Source organism: Schistocerca americana, chromosome 8 (assembly GCF_021461395.2).
Source record: "Schistocerca americana isolate TAMUIC-IGC-003095 chromosome 8, iqSchAmer2.1, whole genome shotgun sequence".
In the NCBI taxonomy this organism is placed as follows: domain Eukaryota; kingdom Metazoa; phylum Arthropoda; class Insecta; order Orthoptera; family Acrididae; genus Schistocerca; species Schistocerca americana.
This window is the reverse complement of record NC_060126.1, coordinates 108713535-108734244: the sequence shown is the minus strand read 5'-3', so window position 1 is coordinate 108734244 and position 20710 is coordinate 108713535. Positions and strand designations below refer to the sequence as shown.

Below are 20710 nucleotides of genomic sequence, written 5' to 3'. Positions count from 1 at the left end.
TGACAAGCAATCGTGATCAAGCACTTTGCGCAGGCATGCGTGACTGTCTCTAGGGAAATTACGCACAGGCATTCGTACTGTTAGAACTGCTTGAGGCCTGATCGATTTTCAATCGCGCTAGCTTGTGCAAGCATTCCAACATGCACGTGCATCGTCATGTGTAACAGCAATATGCAGGCTTGTACAAACAAATCTCAGTTCTGAACCACACTTCGTAATAGCACTTTGTCGAGCGATATGAGGAAATTGAAAGTTGCTTGGAAAGTTTTTTCTGGCAATGAAATCCAGTCTTCTTTCAGGGGCATTAAATTTGAAAAAGCTATCATGGCAAAGTAAGATGGGTGTTCCATACGTATTACTTTTTACAAAGTACAAAGCAGTTGTCCATGCCGTGGACATATCGTGAGATATGATCATGAGGGAGGTTTAGGGTGGGGATGTATATATGTAATTGGATTCTGACTCGACATCTAAATACCATTAAAACTGCAAATATTGGCACTTGCACGCTCTATTAATTGATTATGAAATGGAGTGTAACATTTGTAAGTAGGAAGCACTTAATTCGTATGAGAAAGAGTCATTTAATGATGCCTTCAGGATTTATGGTACCAAAACATTTTAATTAACATTTACCTGTCCATAGCACAGTATCAAATCATGAACCATTATACGATCGCTAATATTACTTGTGTGAGGGCTGTTCGAAAAGTAAGGTCCAATTCGGCTACAAATGGAAACCACTGTGAAAATCCGATGAAAATTTGCACAGATATGTTGGATAGTATCTCTAGCATGCCTGTCGATCGCATCACGTCGGCTTTTTCATTCCTGAGCGCACAGTAAACACGTAAAGATGCCTATAAAATAGTATCTCCCGTCACGTATGGATGCCCACCGAGAGATTTCCCCTGATTTCAAGCAGCCCGCACAGTGTATCTGTGATGCGTTTCCTTCTTCATGACAGTTCTCAGCAGCATACTACAGGGCCAATGAGGACGCTCCTGCAGCGTTTCCGGTGGGAAGTGTTTGATCGCCCATCGTAGAGCCCAGACGTGGCTCCCTCTGATGTTCATCTCTGCTCACGCGAATCGCTGGCTATGTGGACAACATTTTGGCACAGACAACGAGCTGCAGACTAGCGTAGAGAAGTGACGGAAAGCACAAGCAACCGCCCTCTATGACGAGGGTACTGGAAAGTCGGTACGACGTTACGATAAATGCCTAATCGGCGACTATGTCGAAAAGTAGCTCGATGGTGGAGTTAACTGTTGCAAACAAAACATTTTTGATTTTCACAGTGGTTTCCATTTCGCGACCGATCGGACCTTATTTCCCAACAGATCTCGTACGGTTCTCGCGTGTGTGGACCTTGAGAAAGGCGGGAGAGGCAAAGAAAACGTAAATGCATTCTACTCCAACAGTTGGGGCTCTAAGCTCGTATAATCAGATAATACCAGAAGCAACTGCAGAGATCGTCATATTATAGCTACTAAACGGTTAATCATGCGGTAAAAAGGACTCAAAACCACGTATGAGCAGCACGTGTGGGAAAAGCATCAAGACTTCCGAAATTAATCCGCAATCCATTTGTGAACATAGAAACAAATTTACTGCGCTTCCGCAAATTTATCTAATGAAAATTTGATGTATCAAAGAGAGCAACGGCTAACTAAACGTATCACGCAACCGGCAGAGCAATACTTGCCAGTAAGGAGTTGGGGCCGCCTCTGAGATCAGTGCGGCCCCCCACCTGGAGCTGTGATATTCTGAGCCCAGCTGCGATCATCAGAGAGCTCCTCCCGTCAAAGTCTAGCGCCTGCTACCCTCGCGCCCGATTTCGAAATGCTTCCTCTCTCAAAGCTAAAAACTGAATGCTTTGGCACTTAACTATTTGAGTTTGACTTTGCCTGAGAAGTGCTTATGTTCATTCGAAGGCCAAGTTGAAGACCAACAAGAGCCAATATATGACCCTAGATGCTCTTTGACAGCCATGAGCTTGCAGGCTGTGATGAGAACCTCATGAAGCAATCTCAGTCCTGATTTTTTTTTTTTAATGTAGAAACGGATGATAGGGCACATTTGTCAAGTTAAACTGATTCTAAACTGAAATGTGCTTGCAGCTATAAACGATATGAAATTAGTGCGACAAATAAATTAATTGAAACTGCCATAATTGTTTTTATTTACGTTTGTTGATTTTTATGGTAAAATTTATACGTTTTCTTTAATGGAAAGTTAACTAATGAATGTAATAATCGTAAAAGGTGCGGTCCTCCACTAAATTCCGCTACCACAAAATGGCCTCCGAGTCAAAACGATTGCCCTCCCTTGGCTTGGCGGATAATAGTAGTCACTCCATGAAATCTTTCACGGAGAGCTCTGATAGTTATAGGGAAGTATTCTGCGAAATCGAAGCTATATAAATTCGTTTTCAGGTTTTGTACCGACACTGAACGAACAGAAATGTAGCTGCGAGCTTCACGAAACCGTAAGTCGAAGTAGTTGCAACAAAAGTGAATTATGGTATAGAAAAACGTGTGGAATATGAGGGCAACGGCGGCGCATGTTTTGTCGTGGAGGAAGCAGACGGTGGACTACGTTCTTTCGGAAAACTGGAAAACCACTGGCTATAACCGACATTGCTTAAAAATAGTTGTATACATGAAACGAGAGTTCGCTCGATTCAGGTCTCCCTCGTCTGCAGTCCGGTGCCTGTAACAAACGATACAAGGCAACTCGAGACCTCAGCTTCCAGTAATCTGTTCCCGACGGTTCGCGGTAACACTCTGCTTGTATGTAAGCTCTGCCCAGATTTCTGCTGTTGTCATACGTCTATTCTCCAGAAACAGTGGAACAGTCCTACGATGCTAGAAATAGTGAACGGTACCTGTTAACTGCGCTGATGACTGTTCCGTCGGTTCCTGGTAGAATATTTTATAAATTGTAAATCAAACACACACAACGCTGGTGTAGTATTCTACAAGATTGTAGAATATTACACTAACGTCGGGCCTATTTCCTTGATAAGGTATCCACTAATATTCGGCGAACACTAAATGATTCTAAGCTATCAAATGGACGATTAGGCTCTCTCATCAAACGATAGCGTGCATTCTGTTCTCAGTGAGGCTATCGACATGTTCATAGACAATATACTTTGATGATGATGAAGTCCCATACTCCGTAACAGAGCGTAGGGGACGATGCGGGAAACCCGCAACGCCGTACTAGGCAAGGTCCTAGTGGAGGTAGTTTGCATTGCCTTCCTCCGACCGTAATGGGGATGAATGATGATGATGAAGACGACACAATACCCAGTCATGTCGAGGCAGATGAAAATCCCTGACTCCGCCGGGAATCGAACCCGGGACCCCGTGCTCGGGAAGCAAGAACGCTACCGCGAGACCACGAGCTGCGGACCAATATACTTTATAAAACAGAAATTTTACGTAATAAGCAATTAAATAAATGGGCGTGGGTGAGCCGCTCAAGGGACAAAAGTTGTGCAATTTATCCCATGAAAAAGAGATTGGGATGTGTAGTGGAATTAATTTAAAAGGAACTTAACATTTATTTTATGTAATCAAATTAGAAAAGCAGCTCATTTTTATACAAAAACATAATGCTTGCTGGTGCCTGCGTTAAATAACCACGCGAATGCAACAAATAATTAGATACCTTGCCTGATAGGCTTGTAAATCATTAGGGGATCATAAAAGCGGAATCACTTAATGGTAAGGAATCTCAGACGCACTTCAAATTCGTACTAGAACCACACAGCAGACAGAAAAGCAACTAGAAGAACTGCAACATGTACCACAAACATATATTGTCGGCGAAAGGTTTGCTCCGCCGGCCTAACACAAAACACGGAAAGCTGAAGCCGTGGAACTGAACGAGAATTACTATCCTAAATGCAGATCAGATCGGGAATGCCTGTAAAACACAACACACTCGTGAAGGCAATTTAATTTAAGCCCTGCAAGTAGAGAACAACAATTGAATACCGACGAGCTGAAGAAGGCTCGGTCTTTCACGTGGCCCTAGTCACACAAAGCCAGACCAAATGAAAATATAAAAATTTCGAAAAGTAAGTTAATCTGTGCACGGAATTACCCACACAGGTACATTATTGCGGATAACTGCAAGAAGAAGTAGATTCCGAGAACTGAAAGTTCTCCAAAACAACAACGAATGCGTGAGATTCAACGAACAAAGGTACACGCACTAACGGATGGAAATTACGGAACACCGGCGCAACTAAAGAAATAGAACAATAAATAATATGAGAAACACAGACACACATACACACATTCACACTGGGAAACACTAATTCTAATTGAGACCAAGCAGAATTCGCGTACCACGCTCCTACATTTTTAAACTCTTGTTGAACAAATTAATTAGTAGTAAGACTGAACAATTACAAAAACCCTACCACTTCCCATTCCGAATGAAATATTCTGCATGACTGTAAAGGTCTGAAGTTAGAAACCAAATCGGTTAAGACTTCAACTAGGCTGAAACTTACACAGACCCAGTTACCATACTCACTACTGCAAACGAGCTGCCACGAGTAACATATCTCTTCAAAATCGCAGGACCGAGCGACGAAGACACACACAGGTAGCGGAAGTTGTCAAAGAACACTCTTACCGCCCATTGGCAACTTAAGTATATCAGCGCTTCGGCAAGAAGGGAGCGACACCTTTTTGCCATTTTATAAACTTTCACCAAGATTGGCTAAACTACCATAGTAGCAGACAAGAAGTTAACCTGCCACCAGGCATTTTGAAAACTCAATATACATAAGCATTCACTCACTCTGTCTTGGTAGGAATGGAAAAAAAGATAGCACTAGAATATAAATACATTGCAGTTAAGTGTTAGGCTCTGGCTCTGGCTCTGAGCACTATGGGACTTAACATCTACGGTTATCAGTCCCCTAGAACTTAGAACTACTTAAGTGTTAGGAAGATATAGGAAGCACAGATAATAAATTGGTACATGCATATAAAATAGTTACAGAGTAAATATTAATTCGCGAATGCATGCAGTTATGGCTAATTGGAGCATACTCAGCTGTCCATCCTTTCTCCTGACATGTACGAGGGTAATCCCAAAAGTAAGGTCTCCTATTTTTTTATAAGTACATAGACCTGTTTATTTCTACAATGGTTTACATCAGTTTACAGCTTGAACATTTAGCTATTTTTCGACATAATCACCATTTCTGTCGATGCATTTTTGTAGACGCTGGTTGGTTGGTTGTTGTGGGGAAGCAGACCAGACAGCGAGGTCATCGGTCTCATCGGATTAGGGAAGGATGGGGAAGGAAGTCGGCCGTGCCCTTTCAGAGGAACCATCCCGGCATTTACCTGGAGTGATTTAGGGAAATCACGGAAAACCTCAATCAGGATGGCCGGACGCGGGATTGAACCGTCGTCCTCCCGAATGCGAGTCCAGTGTCTAACCACTGCGCCACCTCGCTCGGTTTTGTAGACGCTGTGGCAATTTTTGTATGCCCATGTCATACCAGCTCGCCGCCACGCTATTCAGAAAGTTATGAACCTCTTCTTTCATATAGTCGTCGGAGCTGAATCGTTGGGACCACAATTAACGCTGACAGGTACTGTGAGACTCTGAAAAAACTCAAACGGGCAATTCAGAACCGGAGAAAAGGAATGTTGAGCAAGGGCGTACACATTCTCCATGACCACGTTCGCCCACACATCGCTCGGCAAACCGGTGCTTTCCTGCAACAGTTTCAGTGGAACGTAATCACCCACCCATCCTATAGTCCTGACTTGGTGCCCAGTGACTATCACCTGTTCCCTAAGTTAAAAGAACGTTTGGCCAGAAAGCCAGTACCTCGAGAGAACCGATTCTCGACTTCCGAAATTGTAACCACTTTGAAACACAAACTTCGCGCCACAGAGCCCACAGTTTGCTACATCAACACCACGAGCGCTGCCAGCCTACTCAACCCGACTTTCAACCTCTTCACGAATATTAAGTATTGTAAAACTTCTTTCAGTACATTATTTGTAAGTTGTTGCTAATCCATGTAGCAAATACATTTGCTGTTGGAGGGTCCCCTTCCTACCACATATTCATGTTTGACACCAAGAGCATTTGATTAATACAGCAGAAGTCAAGCGGTTCTACGTACCGTTGGTAGTTGTGAGCAATTAAACATGCCGTAACGCATACTCTTTTAAATGTATTTTTTACGGTAGTGAAGTTACATCCAAAAATAAAAAAAAGTTTTGGCAGAGGAAGCATATTGATGACATGAAAAGACACACTCGATTTCAAAGTTATCATTCAATTCGAAGATTTTAGGAATACGTATAAATCACGTATTTCTGCTTTTGTGTTCATTTCGTCGTAGCACTTTTGGGACCCTTCGCAAGCGTAATTTCGTATATTGAATTCAGTAACAGCTAGCGTAGCATACATTTCAAAATCCTCCACAGGATCTTGGACGCTTAACTTCAGCAGGAACATCTCAAGTTCGTGAGGTGCGTCAGCATTTCGCACTTTGTACCTGTCCGCGGTGCCAAGTCTGTTTCTCCGCACACCTGTCTAAAAATGAACTCGGGCGAAGTCCGCTGTGGCACCAAAATATGATCTTCGCCCCACCAGTTTTAATACCTCGGTGAAGACAGAGGAGCTGTTTTGTTCCTCACTGTCAGAAGTAATAGTTTCACATTTACACAGTCGTACAGTAGTATATTTAAAACCAACCACCTCATAATTCAGTGGCAACAGATTACTGAATGTCGAAAGAAACGCCTTTTGCAGAAATTGCGTTGCCCGAGGACATTCGAGTATCAGCGAACCTCGGTGTTTCGAAATAAGACTCAATAATGAGTACCACTGAGTCATTAAGATGTCATTAAGATCACAAGACTGTTCAATATGGTACGCTGGGTCTATGAGACGCGATATTTGGATTATCTTTCTTGACAGTCCCTTGCTGCCCCACACTCCCACATCTAGTGACATCATGGATCTTTTACATCCACATATTTTCTTCAGATAGGTAGGCACGTGTGTATGGACCTTGGCAGACTTTTCTCCAGGGAATGTGCAACATAAGTAGAAGGGAACCTGGGACGTCTGTCAAGGAACAAGATGATCTAGTAATTAAAGGTAATGACCAAATGATCCATTATTTCAAACAAGTTGCAAGCTTATTTAACAATCAGATTCCAATCAGAGAAAGTCGGATGGTGAACTCAAAAGAAAAAACATTGCAGTATACGTGACAATCAGTACCACAAACATTCATTCAATAGTTGCCTACATCAGGAAAATAATCAACTTACTTAAAAGCAAAATTTTCATGGGGTTGATAACATGTTAGGTAAAATATTAAAAGCATGTCCTTCTGATAGAGCTAGTGTACTCAGTTACGTACATAACACATCATTTTCTCAAGGTATTTTCACTAAAGTTTTCCATTATAAGACTACTCTTTAAAAAAAGGATTAGGACAGATTTTGAAAACTATTTACTGTCTTCTCGAAGGCTCTCTGAAAGGTTATGTACTTATATACTATGGAGCATTTCTGTAAGTATGAGATTCTGAGTCAGTCAAAATTAGGATTCCTGGAGGGTATTTCATTGAAAATCTATCAATTTACTGGCCGTGTATTAAACTACGTGAATGACAGAATTTCACCAACTGTTATTCTTTGCAACCTGTTTAAGGCAACCGAATGGGCAAACATTTTGTTTAAGTTCAAGTCCGGCGTTAGTAGTTCGCTGCTTGCACACTCACGCCGTTTAAATATCTAGACTTAACGTTGTAAAGCGATATGAAATGGAATGAGCATGGTAGGACTGTAGTAGGGAAGATGAATGAACGACTTCAGTATATTAGGTGAATTTTAGGAAAGCGTGGTTCACCTGTAAAGGAGACCACCTATAGAACATCACTACGACCCAGTCTTGAGTACTGCGCCAGTGTTTGGGATGCCATCAAGGTTTGATTAAAGGAAGTCATCGAATCCATTCAGAGACGGGCTGCTAGATTTGTTACCAATAGGTTCGAACAAAAAGCAAGAATTACGATGATGCTTCGGTGACTCAAATGGAAGAAAGGAGGGAAGATGTTCTTTCCGAACAACAGTATTGAGAAAATTTAGAGAACTCGCATTTGAAGCTGACTGCAGAACGATTCTTCCGCCGCCAACGTGTAAGAATCACAAAAATAGGTTAAGAGAAATTAGGGAACGTATGGAGGCGTAGAGACGATCATTCTTTCCTCGATCTGTTTACGAGTGCAACAGAAAGCGAAATGACTAGTAGTAGTACGAGGTACCCACCGCTATGCACCGTACCGTGGCTTGTGGAGTATGTATGAAGATATAGATGTAGATGTTTTATCTGTAGTTATTCATTCAGTAAGAAATGCTTCTGTGGATAGAGTTTTTTATGTATGAAACCTCGAAAGGATATATCGTGTTATACTTCATTGTAACTCGAGATTGCATAGAGGCAAGTGCAGCGATCCATAAACAAAACCTGTAGAGAAAATATAAAAAAGAATAGCTATTGTCGATACTACATTTTACTCAAATAAAACAACGTTCAATGATCACCACTGCAGCAATGCGTTTCGTCAACAAAATGATTGACACGAGCACTAGTAGAAACATTTTGATTACTTCAAAAATGGTTCAAATGGCTCTGAGCTCTATGGGACGTAACATCTATGGTCATCAGTCCCCTAGAACTTAGAATTACTGAAACCTAACTAACCTAAGGACATCACACACATCCATGCCCGAGGCAGGATTCGAACCTGCGACCGTAATGGTCACGCGGTTCCAGACTGAAGCGCCTAGAACCGCACGGCCACAACGGCCGGTTTTGATTACTTCACACCGCCTTTGTCCTCAGCGAGATTCAAATCTGGAAGCAATTTATCTTTAAATGTAAGATTAATTTTATTGTGTGTTAGAGGAAATAGCAAATATTTCGACATCTCTTTTCATATGTAGAAGTTACACAATGATGAGCCAAAAAAAAAAAAAAAAGAAAAACGGTTGCACATCGCGAGACTGAGAGCCGCCTGGAGGCGTTGTGGTTACGTAATACTGCAAGGAAAGTATGTAAGCGGAACCGAAACGAATGGGGAATCATTGTACCACGATAAAGGTGCGACTATGACAAAGGGCAGATTCTTAAGGCCTGGCGTCTGGCAACAAGCAGTCGAAAACAACATGAAATTACAATTAAATCAATACTATTAGCTGCTGACGGACGTTGATATACATCAACGGGGAAAGTTGAAAACGTGTGCCCCTACCGGGACTCCAACCCGGGATCTCATGCTTACATGGCAGACGCTCTATCCATCTGAGCCACCGAGGGCACAGAAGAGAGTGCGACTGCAGGAATTTATCGCCGGCACGCTCCCCGTGAGACCCACATTCTCACCTTGTATGTCCACACACTACATTCGTAGTGCCCCTGCCATTATACCCATTACTCGCGGCAGACAATCCACTGAGTCCCATAAGAGTTCAGGCAAATCGTGTGCATCCGCACTGGAGGAGGTCATCAGCCGGTTAGCCTTAACGATATGAAGATGGCATCTGTTCTTTCGGACATGTCGGTGGACATCGGAGACTTGCTCTATCTGTACAGCAGGAAAGATTGTGATTTGTGTCAGATCTGACGATACGAGTACAACGCTGATGGCAGTCACAAGTGTTTCTGAGCAAATAATTGACTGATGGCGCTCCACAGCTGACGACTCCTAATTGTTCCCAGCGGACCCAACAACATCACCAGCTACAACTGCAGTGGACACGGAATCATCGAGAGTGGACCTTGGATCGGTGGAAGCGTGTCTTCTGGTCGGACGAATCACGCTTCTTGGTATACCAGGTCGACGGACGTGTCTGGATACGCAGTCATCCAGGTGCATGGCTGAACACTACATGTACCACGTCACGGACACAGGCTGGTACGGATAGTTTTATGTTGTGAGGGACATTCATCTGAGCTTCCATGAGACGTGTGATAGTAATCGGAGGTTCTGTGACAGCTGTGGACTACACGAACATTATTGCGGATGTCCTCTAGCTACCATGTTCGATGTCTTCCCTAGCGGCAAAGGAATCTTCCGTATCAGAAGGCCAGACTCGTCCTACAGTGGGATGAGAAGCATATAGTGAATTCACGTTGATGTCTTGGCCGCCAAACTCACCTGATCTGAACTCGGTGTAGGGCATCTAGGACGCTATCGGGCGGCAGCTTTTGCGATGGCAGACAGGCTCATTTCTCTCCTAACTGGGCTGAGTAAAATCCTAGAACTGATAATACTTTCACCCCTCCGTCAATTCCTAGTTGAAAAAAATATCCTTATACCTGAACAGTTTGGATTAAGTGCTGAGCATTTCACCATCCAACAATCCCTTCACTTGGTAGGACACATTTGTCTGGTAAGGGCAAGGAGAGACACAACAGGGGCAGTGTTCCTGGACATATAAAAAGCATCTGACCACGTCTGGCACGATGGCCTAATCTACACGCTAGATGAGATAGGGTGCCATCTCACATAATCTGGATCATTGACTCTTTCCTTACAGGACGTCAGTTCTCCGTAAGGTACGGAGACAAGTCCATGGAGACATGGCAGACTGCGGCAGGAGTCCCACAAGGCTCGGTGTTAGGTCCAGTCCTTTACACAATATACAAGAACGACATTCCTAGGCACATCGGCGGAGAGATTGCTCTGTATGCGGATGACACCGGCATATACAGAAGCAGTATTAGCCGCGTTTTTACACAACACCATCCCCAACAACATCTCAGCAAGACAACACAGTGGTGCAATCGCTGGAAAATAAAGATTAATCCCATCTGTGCCAGGCGATCTATTCCACCCCTAAAATAAAGCGTCCTGATCGTCAACTCACCACTGACGGCAGAGAGTTGATCTGGAGGAATTCAGGTATTTACCTGGGCCTCAAAATAGGCCGACGCCTAACATGCAATAGCACCACACCACTGCAGCAGACAAAGGCTGCGCACTCTGCTGTAGGTTATATCTCCTGCTGAAAGGTGACGGATTAACCATTCAGTGCAAACTCCTCTTCTGGCACCAGCTCAAATATCCGGTCATCTTGTATGGCTCGGAGGTATGGTCTACAGTGTCAAACACAGCACTAACCCGACTGCAATGTCCCCAGAAGAAAGTTTTCCGTGTCATCTCGGACATTGTCAGATACGTCCACAACACATACATTAGAGTCTTTTTAGGCCAAACTACCATTTACACACTTACTCAGGACAAATCCACAAAATTCTACGAAACCGCACAAACTTCGCCCCACTTTCTCGTTCAAAATTTAGGACACGAGCCACCAGAAGCTTCTCACAAACGCCTAAAATTAACCCCTACACGCCACTTTCGCGACCAAAAACACACACATAAAACACGAAAAACAAGTACGCATCCCAAACCTCTGTTCTTCACGAAATCCCCTTGGGCATTCTGAAGTCAGACGGGCACAGTCCAGTGGTACTACATGCACAACAATAACCATAGCCTCGTCGCTCGCTTATGGATATATATGTGCAATTCACAGCTGTATTTACACAGTGAAGTCCGAAGGGATATAGAAGTGCGCTGGTCTCAATTAACTTTACAGAATGAAATCCATTCCATTGTTGTTGGAGAGGCATTGATGATATCCCTTCACTGGAACGTCCCATTGGACTTTCCCCTAAAATGTAGTCAATGATCTGCTCTGCAGCTTCACAGTCTGAGGAATCTGAGAGTCCCCATTCATACACGATGTACTTAGTTCTTCCGTATCCACTTTGGATTCTGTTCAGTTGACACAAACTCTTCTAGGCAGTCGTAATTCTGATGTACATATAGGGTCTTCGAGGCAATGGTGACATATGCTGGTGTTGTGTCTCCATGTCTCCTTCCACATAACTTCAGTCTTGAGTGATCACATGTCACGAGCTGTTCAGAATTCTTTCCTCGACTTGAGACGCATGCTGGGTGGATTGAGCACAATTTCCGGGGCATGTAGTCATCGCGAAAACTGTAGGTTATTAATCCTTTCACATTTGCAGGTCAGTGCTTCTTGTCGTCTCAGATGTGGTGGTGTAATGTTACTGAGAGCAGACAGCCAAGGTAGAGGAGTTGATCTCAGATTAGCTGCTGTGATTCTCATGGTATCATTCAAACGATACCATGACAGTCACACTCTTGTACCATACTGGTGGGCAATATTCAGCCACAGAAGACACAAATGATAAGGTACGAAGAGTGTCTGCTTGAGACCTCCAAGAGGTTTTAAAGGTAGTTTTCTCATAATATTCTTTCTAGTCTTTCATTTTCTTGCAAGTGACACGAGGTGAGTGCTGAATGATAGTAAACGATCCAGTGTGATTCCAAGATACTTGGGTTGAGAGTTGTCCATAACCGTTTGGTTACAGAAGATGACTTTTAGCTGCTGGTTTGCTAATCGCCACAACCTACATTTTCTGTAATAATCACGAATTACTCTCTGATCTACTGCGAGCACATTTCTTCCGTCCTCTAGGTGCTTGCTTTGAAATCCACTGGCAGTATCATCTTCGTAGCAGAACTTCCTCGATAGATTTCCTGAATGAAATTTTCACTCTGCAGCGGAGTGTGCGCTGATATGAAACTTCCTGGCAGTTAAAATTCTGTGCGGGATCGAGACTCGAACTCTGGATCCTTGCCTTTTGCGGGCAAGTGCTCTGCCATCTGAGCTACCCAAGCACGACTCACGACACGTCCTCAGAGCTTCAATTCCGCCAGTACCTCGTCTCCCGCCTTCCAAAGGTCCAGAGTTCGATTCTCTGTCCGACACACAGTTTTAATCCGCCAGGAAGCTTCTGGATACAGTTTCTAGCGTGGACATCCAGCGCCACATACCTATTGACACCTAGCACGAAGTTGTCAAATCCGTGCCACACAGAATCAATGGCGTTTCAAATGTGGGCCGACACACCATGAAATGGATAGAGATAATGATCTGGCCCGTCAGTGTGTATTTCCTGATTTTGTGGAAAGTGAAATTGCACTCTGTGTCATGCCCTGTGCTTAGCCCACTGAAAGGGCGTGGGAGCGGACTGGAGTCCACCTCTGCGCTGAATGGGGCGGCGGCGGTGCGCCGCTTGGCTGCCGACACGGTGAGGTCCTTATCTGAGCGGCTATAAATACGCTCCGTTGAATTAGGCAGACGCGGGTGAATTGCGTCGGCCGTGACTCCAATCAGCCAACACTGTGCCGGTCGCGACCCTGCCTTTTGTTTTTATCCTTCGATCGGACTCTGCTGCATTGGGGCTTGTGACGGGCAACACTGCTCGCTACTCACCTCACACAAATGCCAGCGCAGTAGTTTTCGGTTAGTAATTTGTATATTTGCTAAAATATCCTTAACATACACGAAAGCTAAACGATACTGAGTTGCGTCTCTAGTAATCGATAATTTCACGTCAATTATTGGCTTCACATATTTATAAGAACTAAAATTTTAAAAAATATTTTGCGATAACAACATGTTAAGATTGCTTGGAAGATATGATACTGCGAGAAGAATTTGCTAGAACACCGAAACATCTAGGTCAAAGAAGGCGACACCAGTAACTCCCGTCCCTTCCCACTCCCCACCCCACTCCAGATTCCCATCTTAGTAGTAAAGAACTAATACACTAAAATATCGTTCCCCATGCTGAAGTTTTACTGCATGAAGAACGAAAATGTAGCAAGTGATAAACTTCCGTCGTTCCACTGTTTTGTGTGTGAGGGAGGGGGCGGGGGGTGGGTGCCAGAGAAAAATAATTTTCGAAGTGTTGGGAAATATGTGTAAGGTCTGTTGGAAATCAGTCTCAAATACTGGATGAAAATAGTCTGGGTAATTTGCGCACCATGAATTACACTGCCTCGAGACATACACTCCTGGAAATGGAAAAAAGAACACATTGACACCTGTGTGTCAGACCCACCATACTTGCTCCGGACACTGCGAGAGGGCTGTACAAGCAATGATCACACGCACGGCACAGCGGACACACCAGGAACCGCGGTGTCGGCCGTCGAATGGCGCTAGCTGCGCAGCATTTGTGCACCGCCGCCGTCAGTGTCAGCCAGTTTGCCGTGGCATACGGAGCTCCATCGCAGTCTTTAACACTGGTAGCATGCCGCGACAGCGTGGACGTGAACCGTATGTGCAGTTGACGGACTTTGAGCGAGGGCGTATAGTGGGCATGCGGGAGGCCGGGTGGACGTACTGCCGAATTGCTCAACACGTGGGGCGTGAGGTCTCCACAGTACATCGATGTTGTCGCCAGTGGTCGGCGGAAGGTGCACGTGCCCGTCGACCTAGGACCGGACCGCAGCGACGCACGGATGCACGCCAAGACCGTAGGATCCTACGCAGTGCCGTAGGGGACCGCACCGCCACTTCCCAGCAAATTAGGGACACTGTTGCTCCTGGGGTATCGGCGAGGACCATTCGCAACCGTCTCCATGAAGCTGGGCTACGGTCCCGCACACCGTTAGACCGTCTTCCGCTCACGCCCCAACATCGTGCAGCCCGCCTCCAGTGGTGTCGCGACAGGCGTGAATGGAGGGACGAATGGAGACGTGTCGTCTTCAGCGATGAGAGTCGCTTCTGCCTTGGTGCCAATGATGGTCGTATGCGTGTTTGGCGCCGTGCAGGTGAGCGCCACAATCAGGACTGCATACGACCGAGGCACACAGGGTCAACACCCGGCATCATGGTGTGGGGAGCCATCTCCTACACTGGCCGTACACCACTGGTGATCGTCGAGGGGACACTGAATAGTGCACGGTACATCCAAACCGTCATCGAACCCATCGTTCTACCATTCCTAGACCGGCAAGGGAACTTGCTGTTCCAACAGGACAATGCACGTCCGCATGTATCCCGTGCCACCCAACGTGCTCTAGAAGGTGTAAGTCAACTACCCTGGCCAGCAAGATCTCCGGATCTGTCCCCCATTGAGCATGTTTGGGACTGGATGAAGCGTCGTCTCACGCGGTCTGCACGTCCAGCACGAACGCTGGTCCAACTGAGGCGCCAGGTGGAAATGGCATGGCAAGCCGTTCCACAGGACTACATCCAGCATCTCTACGATCGTCTCCATGGGAGAATAGCAGCCTGCATTGCTGCGAAAGGTGGATATACACTGTACTAGTGCCGACATTGTGCATGCTCTGTTGCCTGTGTCTATGTGCCTGTGGTTCTGTCAGTGTGATCATGTGATGTATCTGACCCCAGGAATGTGTCAATAAAGTTTCCCCTTCCTGGGACAATGAATTCACGGTGTTCTTATTTCAATTTCCAGGAGTGTATATACTGAGGTGACAGAAGTCGTGGGATACCTCTTAACATCGTGTCGCAACTCCTTTTGCGCGACGTAGTGCACCAACTCGACGTTGCAAGGACTTAACAAGTAGTTCGAAGTCCCCTGCAGAAATATTGAGCCATGCTGCTTCTATAGACATCCATTATTGCGGAAGTCTTCTTTGCTGGGTGGTAACGTGCTCGCCTCCCATGCAAGCAGGCCCGGTTTCGATTTCCGGCCGGGTTTGAGATTTTCTCCGCTCGGGGGCTGGGTGTTGTGTTGTCCTCATCATCATTTCATCCTCATCCCCGGGGCGCAAGTCACCCACAGTAACGTCGACTAAAATAAGACTTGCACTCGACGGCCGAACGTCCCCAGATGGGCCCTCCCGTCCAACGATGCCATACGCTGATTTCATTTCATTTCAATGCGAAAGTGTTGCCGGTGCAGAGTTTTGTGCACTACTGAAGTCTCGATTATGTCCCATAAATGTTCGATGACATGTATGTGGAGCGATTTGGGTGGCCAAATTATTGGCTCGAATTGTCCAGAATGTTCTTCAAATCAATTGCGAACAATTTGGCCTTGTGACATGGTACATTGTCATCCATAAAAATTCCATCGTTGTTTCGAAAAATGAAGTCCACAAACGGCAGCAAATGGTTCCCAAGTAGCTGAACGTAACCATTTCCAGTCAATGATAGGTTGATTTGGACCAGAGGACCCAGACCATTCCATTTAAACACAGCCCATACCATCATGGAGTCATCATCAGCTTCCTCAGTGCCTTCTAGATATAACTTCGTGGGGTCTGTGCCACAGCCGAACCCTACCGTCTAGGGTCCAACCGATGTGGTCCCGAGCCCAGCAGAGGCGCTACAGAAGGTGTCGTGCTGTTAGCAAACATTGTCTGCTGCCGTAGTCTATTAACGCCATATTTAGCCACTCTGTCCTACGTTCGTTGTACATTCCACATTGATTTCTACGGTTGTTTCACGTAATGATGCTTGTCTGTTAGCACTGACAACCCTACGCAAACGCCATTGCTCTCGTTCGTTAAGTGAAGGCCATCGGCAACTTCATTGTCCGTGGTGACAGATAATGCCTGAAATTTGGTATTCTCGGCATACTCTTGACACTGCGGATCTCGGAATATTGAATTACCTACGATTTCCGAAATGGAATGTCCCATGCGTCCCATTCTGTAATCAAAGTCGTGCAGCCATAATCACATTGCAAACCTTTTAATGCGGATCACAGGAGTACAAATTACAGCTCCGCCAATGCACTGCCCTTTTATAGGTTGTGCACGCGACCCTGCCGCAATCTATATATATATATATATATATATATATATATATATATATATATATATATATATATATCGCTATCCCGTGACTTTTGTCATCTCAGTGTACACAGTTTCTAACTTTAATACTTGACTTCTTGTGCTAAACATTTCACGTAAGATTATAACTCTCAATAAGTATATTACAACTGAATTTCAATTTTTAAATTCTGCCAATAATTACTATGAAATACTGATGGTCAAATTTTTCTTGCTCTTGGTAGCATCACTTGACTTTCATTTCTCCAAACGCATAAAAACTCATTAGTGTTGTACACAGAGAAGTCAGAGTGCTAGAAAATTGTTCCGAAATGCAAGATCTGCAAATGATAGACGCTTAGAGTAGGGATCTTTGACATAAACAAATGTAAAGTATTGCGGATAAATATGGAAAGACCTATACTTATATAATCACATCTCTATAGAACAATCACTGGAAGTAGTCACATCGATTAACCTAGCGGTAACAAAGCATTTTCCAGAGCGCGCATCACCAAAGTGGGGGGAGGGGCGGGGCGGGGCGGATAGGATTACTTTATGCCCACCATAAGAAAATTAAAAATATAACGACATTCGATAATTGTTGTTGACTTATATTAATAACGTATTTTTTAAAGGAGTCTTGATGTGTAAGTAGGGTCCAGAAACTGAAAATATAATACCAAGAAGGGGTGCTTTACGACCACTGCAAAAAATTTTAAAATTGCTTACATTTACCAGCAACACCTTGTTAAAGATCTACTGATGTGTAAGTAAGATCCTGAATTTGAAAATATTGAATTTGGCATTCACTGGTAATGTGATATCTACTACTAAGATTTAAATTTTTGGGTTACGATTAAGTGAAAAAGTTAAAGCATTTACGGTAGTTGGTAGAATTCATTAAAGACAATAAAAAAATCAGGATTTTGGAATATAAAGTAAGCGACTAGGTCACAATATTTTCAAAAGATGGGAATAAATTATTCCCCTGCCCCCTCACCCCTTGGTATCGCGTGGTTTAACTACTTCGGAGTGTGTGAATGGAGCGATTTAAAGCTGAGCGAACACCAAAATGTAATCGCACGTAAGGCAGACACTACACTGAGATTCATTGATAAATTCCTCAGGAAGTGTAGTCCATTCACGCAGGAGGTAGCCTACAAAACTTCAGTTCGATCAATACTTGAATGTTGCTCGTCAGTCTTGTACCCATAGTAGATAGAATTGAGAGAAGAAATAGAGAAGATCCAAAGAAGCACGTTTCGTTAAAGATTCATTTAGCAAGCGCAGAAATATTACGAAGATACTCATCCAACTCCAGCGGGAAAGGTTGCAAGAGAGGCATTGTACAACACGGTATGGTTCACTGTTAAAATTTCGAGAGCGTACGATCCTAGAAGAGTCGATCTTTATTTGATTCCCCCTATCCATATCTCACGAAAAGATAGTAAAGGTAAAATTAGAGGGGAAGCGATTAATGAAAATTTGTACCGAGGGTGGCATTTGAGTCCGGGTCCCTTCCCACTTGGTAGATGAGCTAACCATTACGCCACCCTACCACAGTGGCTTTGCACCATTGCACGAACTACCCTAGCACACCTTCCTCCTCAACACAAATTACCATTCATGCCTCAGCCCACTTGGTATTCCCTCTAAACTCGAGCAGCATTGCAAAGGCTCTTCAATATCTTGGATTAAGACCTCAGTATCGGACGAATCGGGGAATGCTGTCTGAAACTTAGGTGAAGGTGCTTTAAATCAAATGAAGTGGGCTGAGGAGTGATAAGGAATTTGGACTGAGGAGGTAGGCGTGCTAGTGTAGTCCGTGCACTTGTGCAAAGCCACTGTGCCGGGATGGCGTAGTGGTTAGCTAATGTGCCTAGTGAGCAAGAGACCTGGGTTCGAATCCCAGTCTTGATACAAATTTTCATTCATCGCTTACATCATAAATGTTTAAGGCCTGAAAAGGACTCTGGAACCATGTAATTTCATTTGATTGAAATTAGAGCGATTCGAACTCACATGAAGGCATACCAACAACCGTTCTTAATGCGGAGCAGGAAAGGAGGGAAGTGACAGTGGTACATCGATCTGTTGCAGAATTCTAGAACATGTTTTCTGCTCGCGTATCATGTCGTTTCTGGAAACCCAAAATCTATTCTGTAGGAATCAACATGGATTCCGGAAACAGCGATCGTGTGAGTCCCAACTCGCTTTATTTGTTCATGAGACCCAGAAAATATTAGATACAGGCTCCAGGTAGATACCATTTTCCTTGACTTCCGGAAGGCTTTCGATACAGTTCCGCACTGTCGCCTGATAAACAAGGTAAGAGCCTACGGAATATCAGACCAGCTGTGTGGCTGGATTGAAGAGTTTTTAGCAAACAGAACACAGCATGTTGTTCTCATTAGAGAGACGTCTATAGGCGTTAAAGTAACCTCTGGCATGCCACAGGGGAGTGTTATGGGACCATTGCTTTTCACAATATATATAAATGACCTAGTAGATAGTGTCGGAAGTTCCATGCGGCTTTTAGCGGATGATGCTGTAGTACACAGAGAAGTTGCAGCATTAGAAAATTGCAGCGAAATGCAGGAAGATCTGCAGCGGATAGGCACTTGGTGCAGGGAGTGGCAACTGACCCTTAACATAGACAAATGTAATGTATTGCGAATACATAGAAAGAAGAATCCTTTATTGTATGATTACATAATAGCAGAACAAACACTGTTAGTAGTTACTTCTGTAAAATATCTGGGAGTATGTGTACTGAACGATTTGAAGTGCAATGATCATATAAAATTAATTGTTGGTAAGGCGAGTGCCAGGTTGAGATTCATTGAGAGAGTCCTTAGAAAATGTAGTCCATCAACAAAGGAAGTGGCTTACAAAACTCGTTCGACCTATACTTGAGTATTGCTCATCAGTGTGGGATCCTTAGCAGGTCGGGTTGACGGAGGAGATAGAGAACATCCAAATAACATCGGCGCGTTTCGTCACAGGGTTATTTGGTAAGCGTGATAGCGTTACGGAGATGTTTAGCAAACTCAAGTGGCAGACTCTGCAAGAGAGGCGCTCTGCATCGCGGTGTAGCTTGCTCGCCAGGTTTCGAGAGGGTGCGTTTCTGGATGAGGTATCGAATATATTGCTTCCCCCTACTTATACCTCCCGAGGAGATCACGAAAGTAAAATTAGAGAGATTCGAGCGCGCACGGAGGCTTTCCGGCAGTCGTTCTTCCCGCGAACCATACGCGACTGGAACAGAAAAGGGAGGCAATGACAGTGGCACGTAAAGTGCCCTCCGCCACACACCGTTAGGTGGCTTGCGGAGTATAAATGTAGATGTAGATGTACCTCGGCCCGCACATCGTCGGCGGCTTGTGGAGCATAGATACAGACGTAGATGCAGAATGCCTTAGTGAGAAGAACAAAAAATGTAGCTGGTTGCATCAATTTGTATCTTCAAATGTTGATCTTGTGTAAGTCATCAAGCACACCAGGTGACTTACCCAGAGCCTTCATGACTTCGTCGAAGTTCTCGCTCTCGGCGAGCTTGTACTGCTTATCGAAGACGAGAGACATGTCGCCTGCCGGTCTGTTCCTGGTGCTGGAGAGCTGGAGTGCTGGAGTGCCGTGGTCGGACTGACTGGAGGCTGCGGCGCTCTTCCTGCTTCCTCGGCGGCCGCGGCCAATGGGCTGGCCAATGGGTGGGCGGCGCGCAGATTGACGCTTTGAGGCCCTCTCTTGTTTGTCGCCGCGACGCTCCCAGCCGCCAGCCGGCCGTCACGCCACCTCACCGGCGCACCAGACGCCCAGCAACTGCGCAGTCGAGTCTGGTGGGGCTCCCACGCGGGACAAACGATTGGTTTGGAGGTTGCGCTGCAGTATTTGTAACCAAGGCCTGAGCGTGAACATTTCTTCACACAAGCGACATCTCATTCTCATCTCCCCCGCCCCCTTCCTCCTTACTTTCACGGTCCCCGCCACGAATCC

At 44.9% G+C, this 20710-nt stretch overlaps 1 protein-coding gene across 1 annotated transcript in view; it reads right to left on the bottom strand.

The window, feature by feature from the left end:
* Positions 1-20380, bottom strand: part of LOC124544832 (fatty acid-binding protein, muscle-like) — a 172018-nt gene extending 151638 nt beyond the window's left edge. Inside the window, exon 1 of the mRNA XM_047123533.1 lies at positions 20227-20380. Coding sequence (XP_046979489.1) covers positions 20227-20299 — 73 coding nt within the window. The 5' untranslated portion in view covers positions 20300-20380. The remainder of the gene's footprint in view (positions 1-20226) is intronic.
* Positions 20381-20710: the final 330 nt, after the last annotated feature.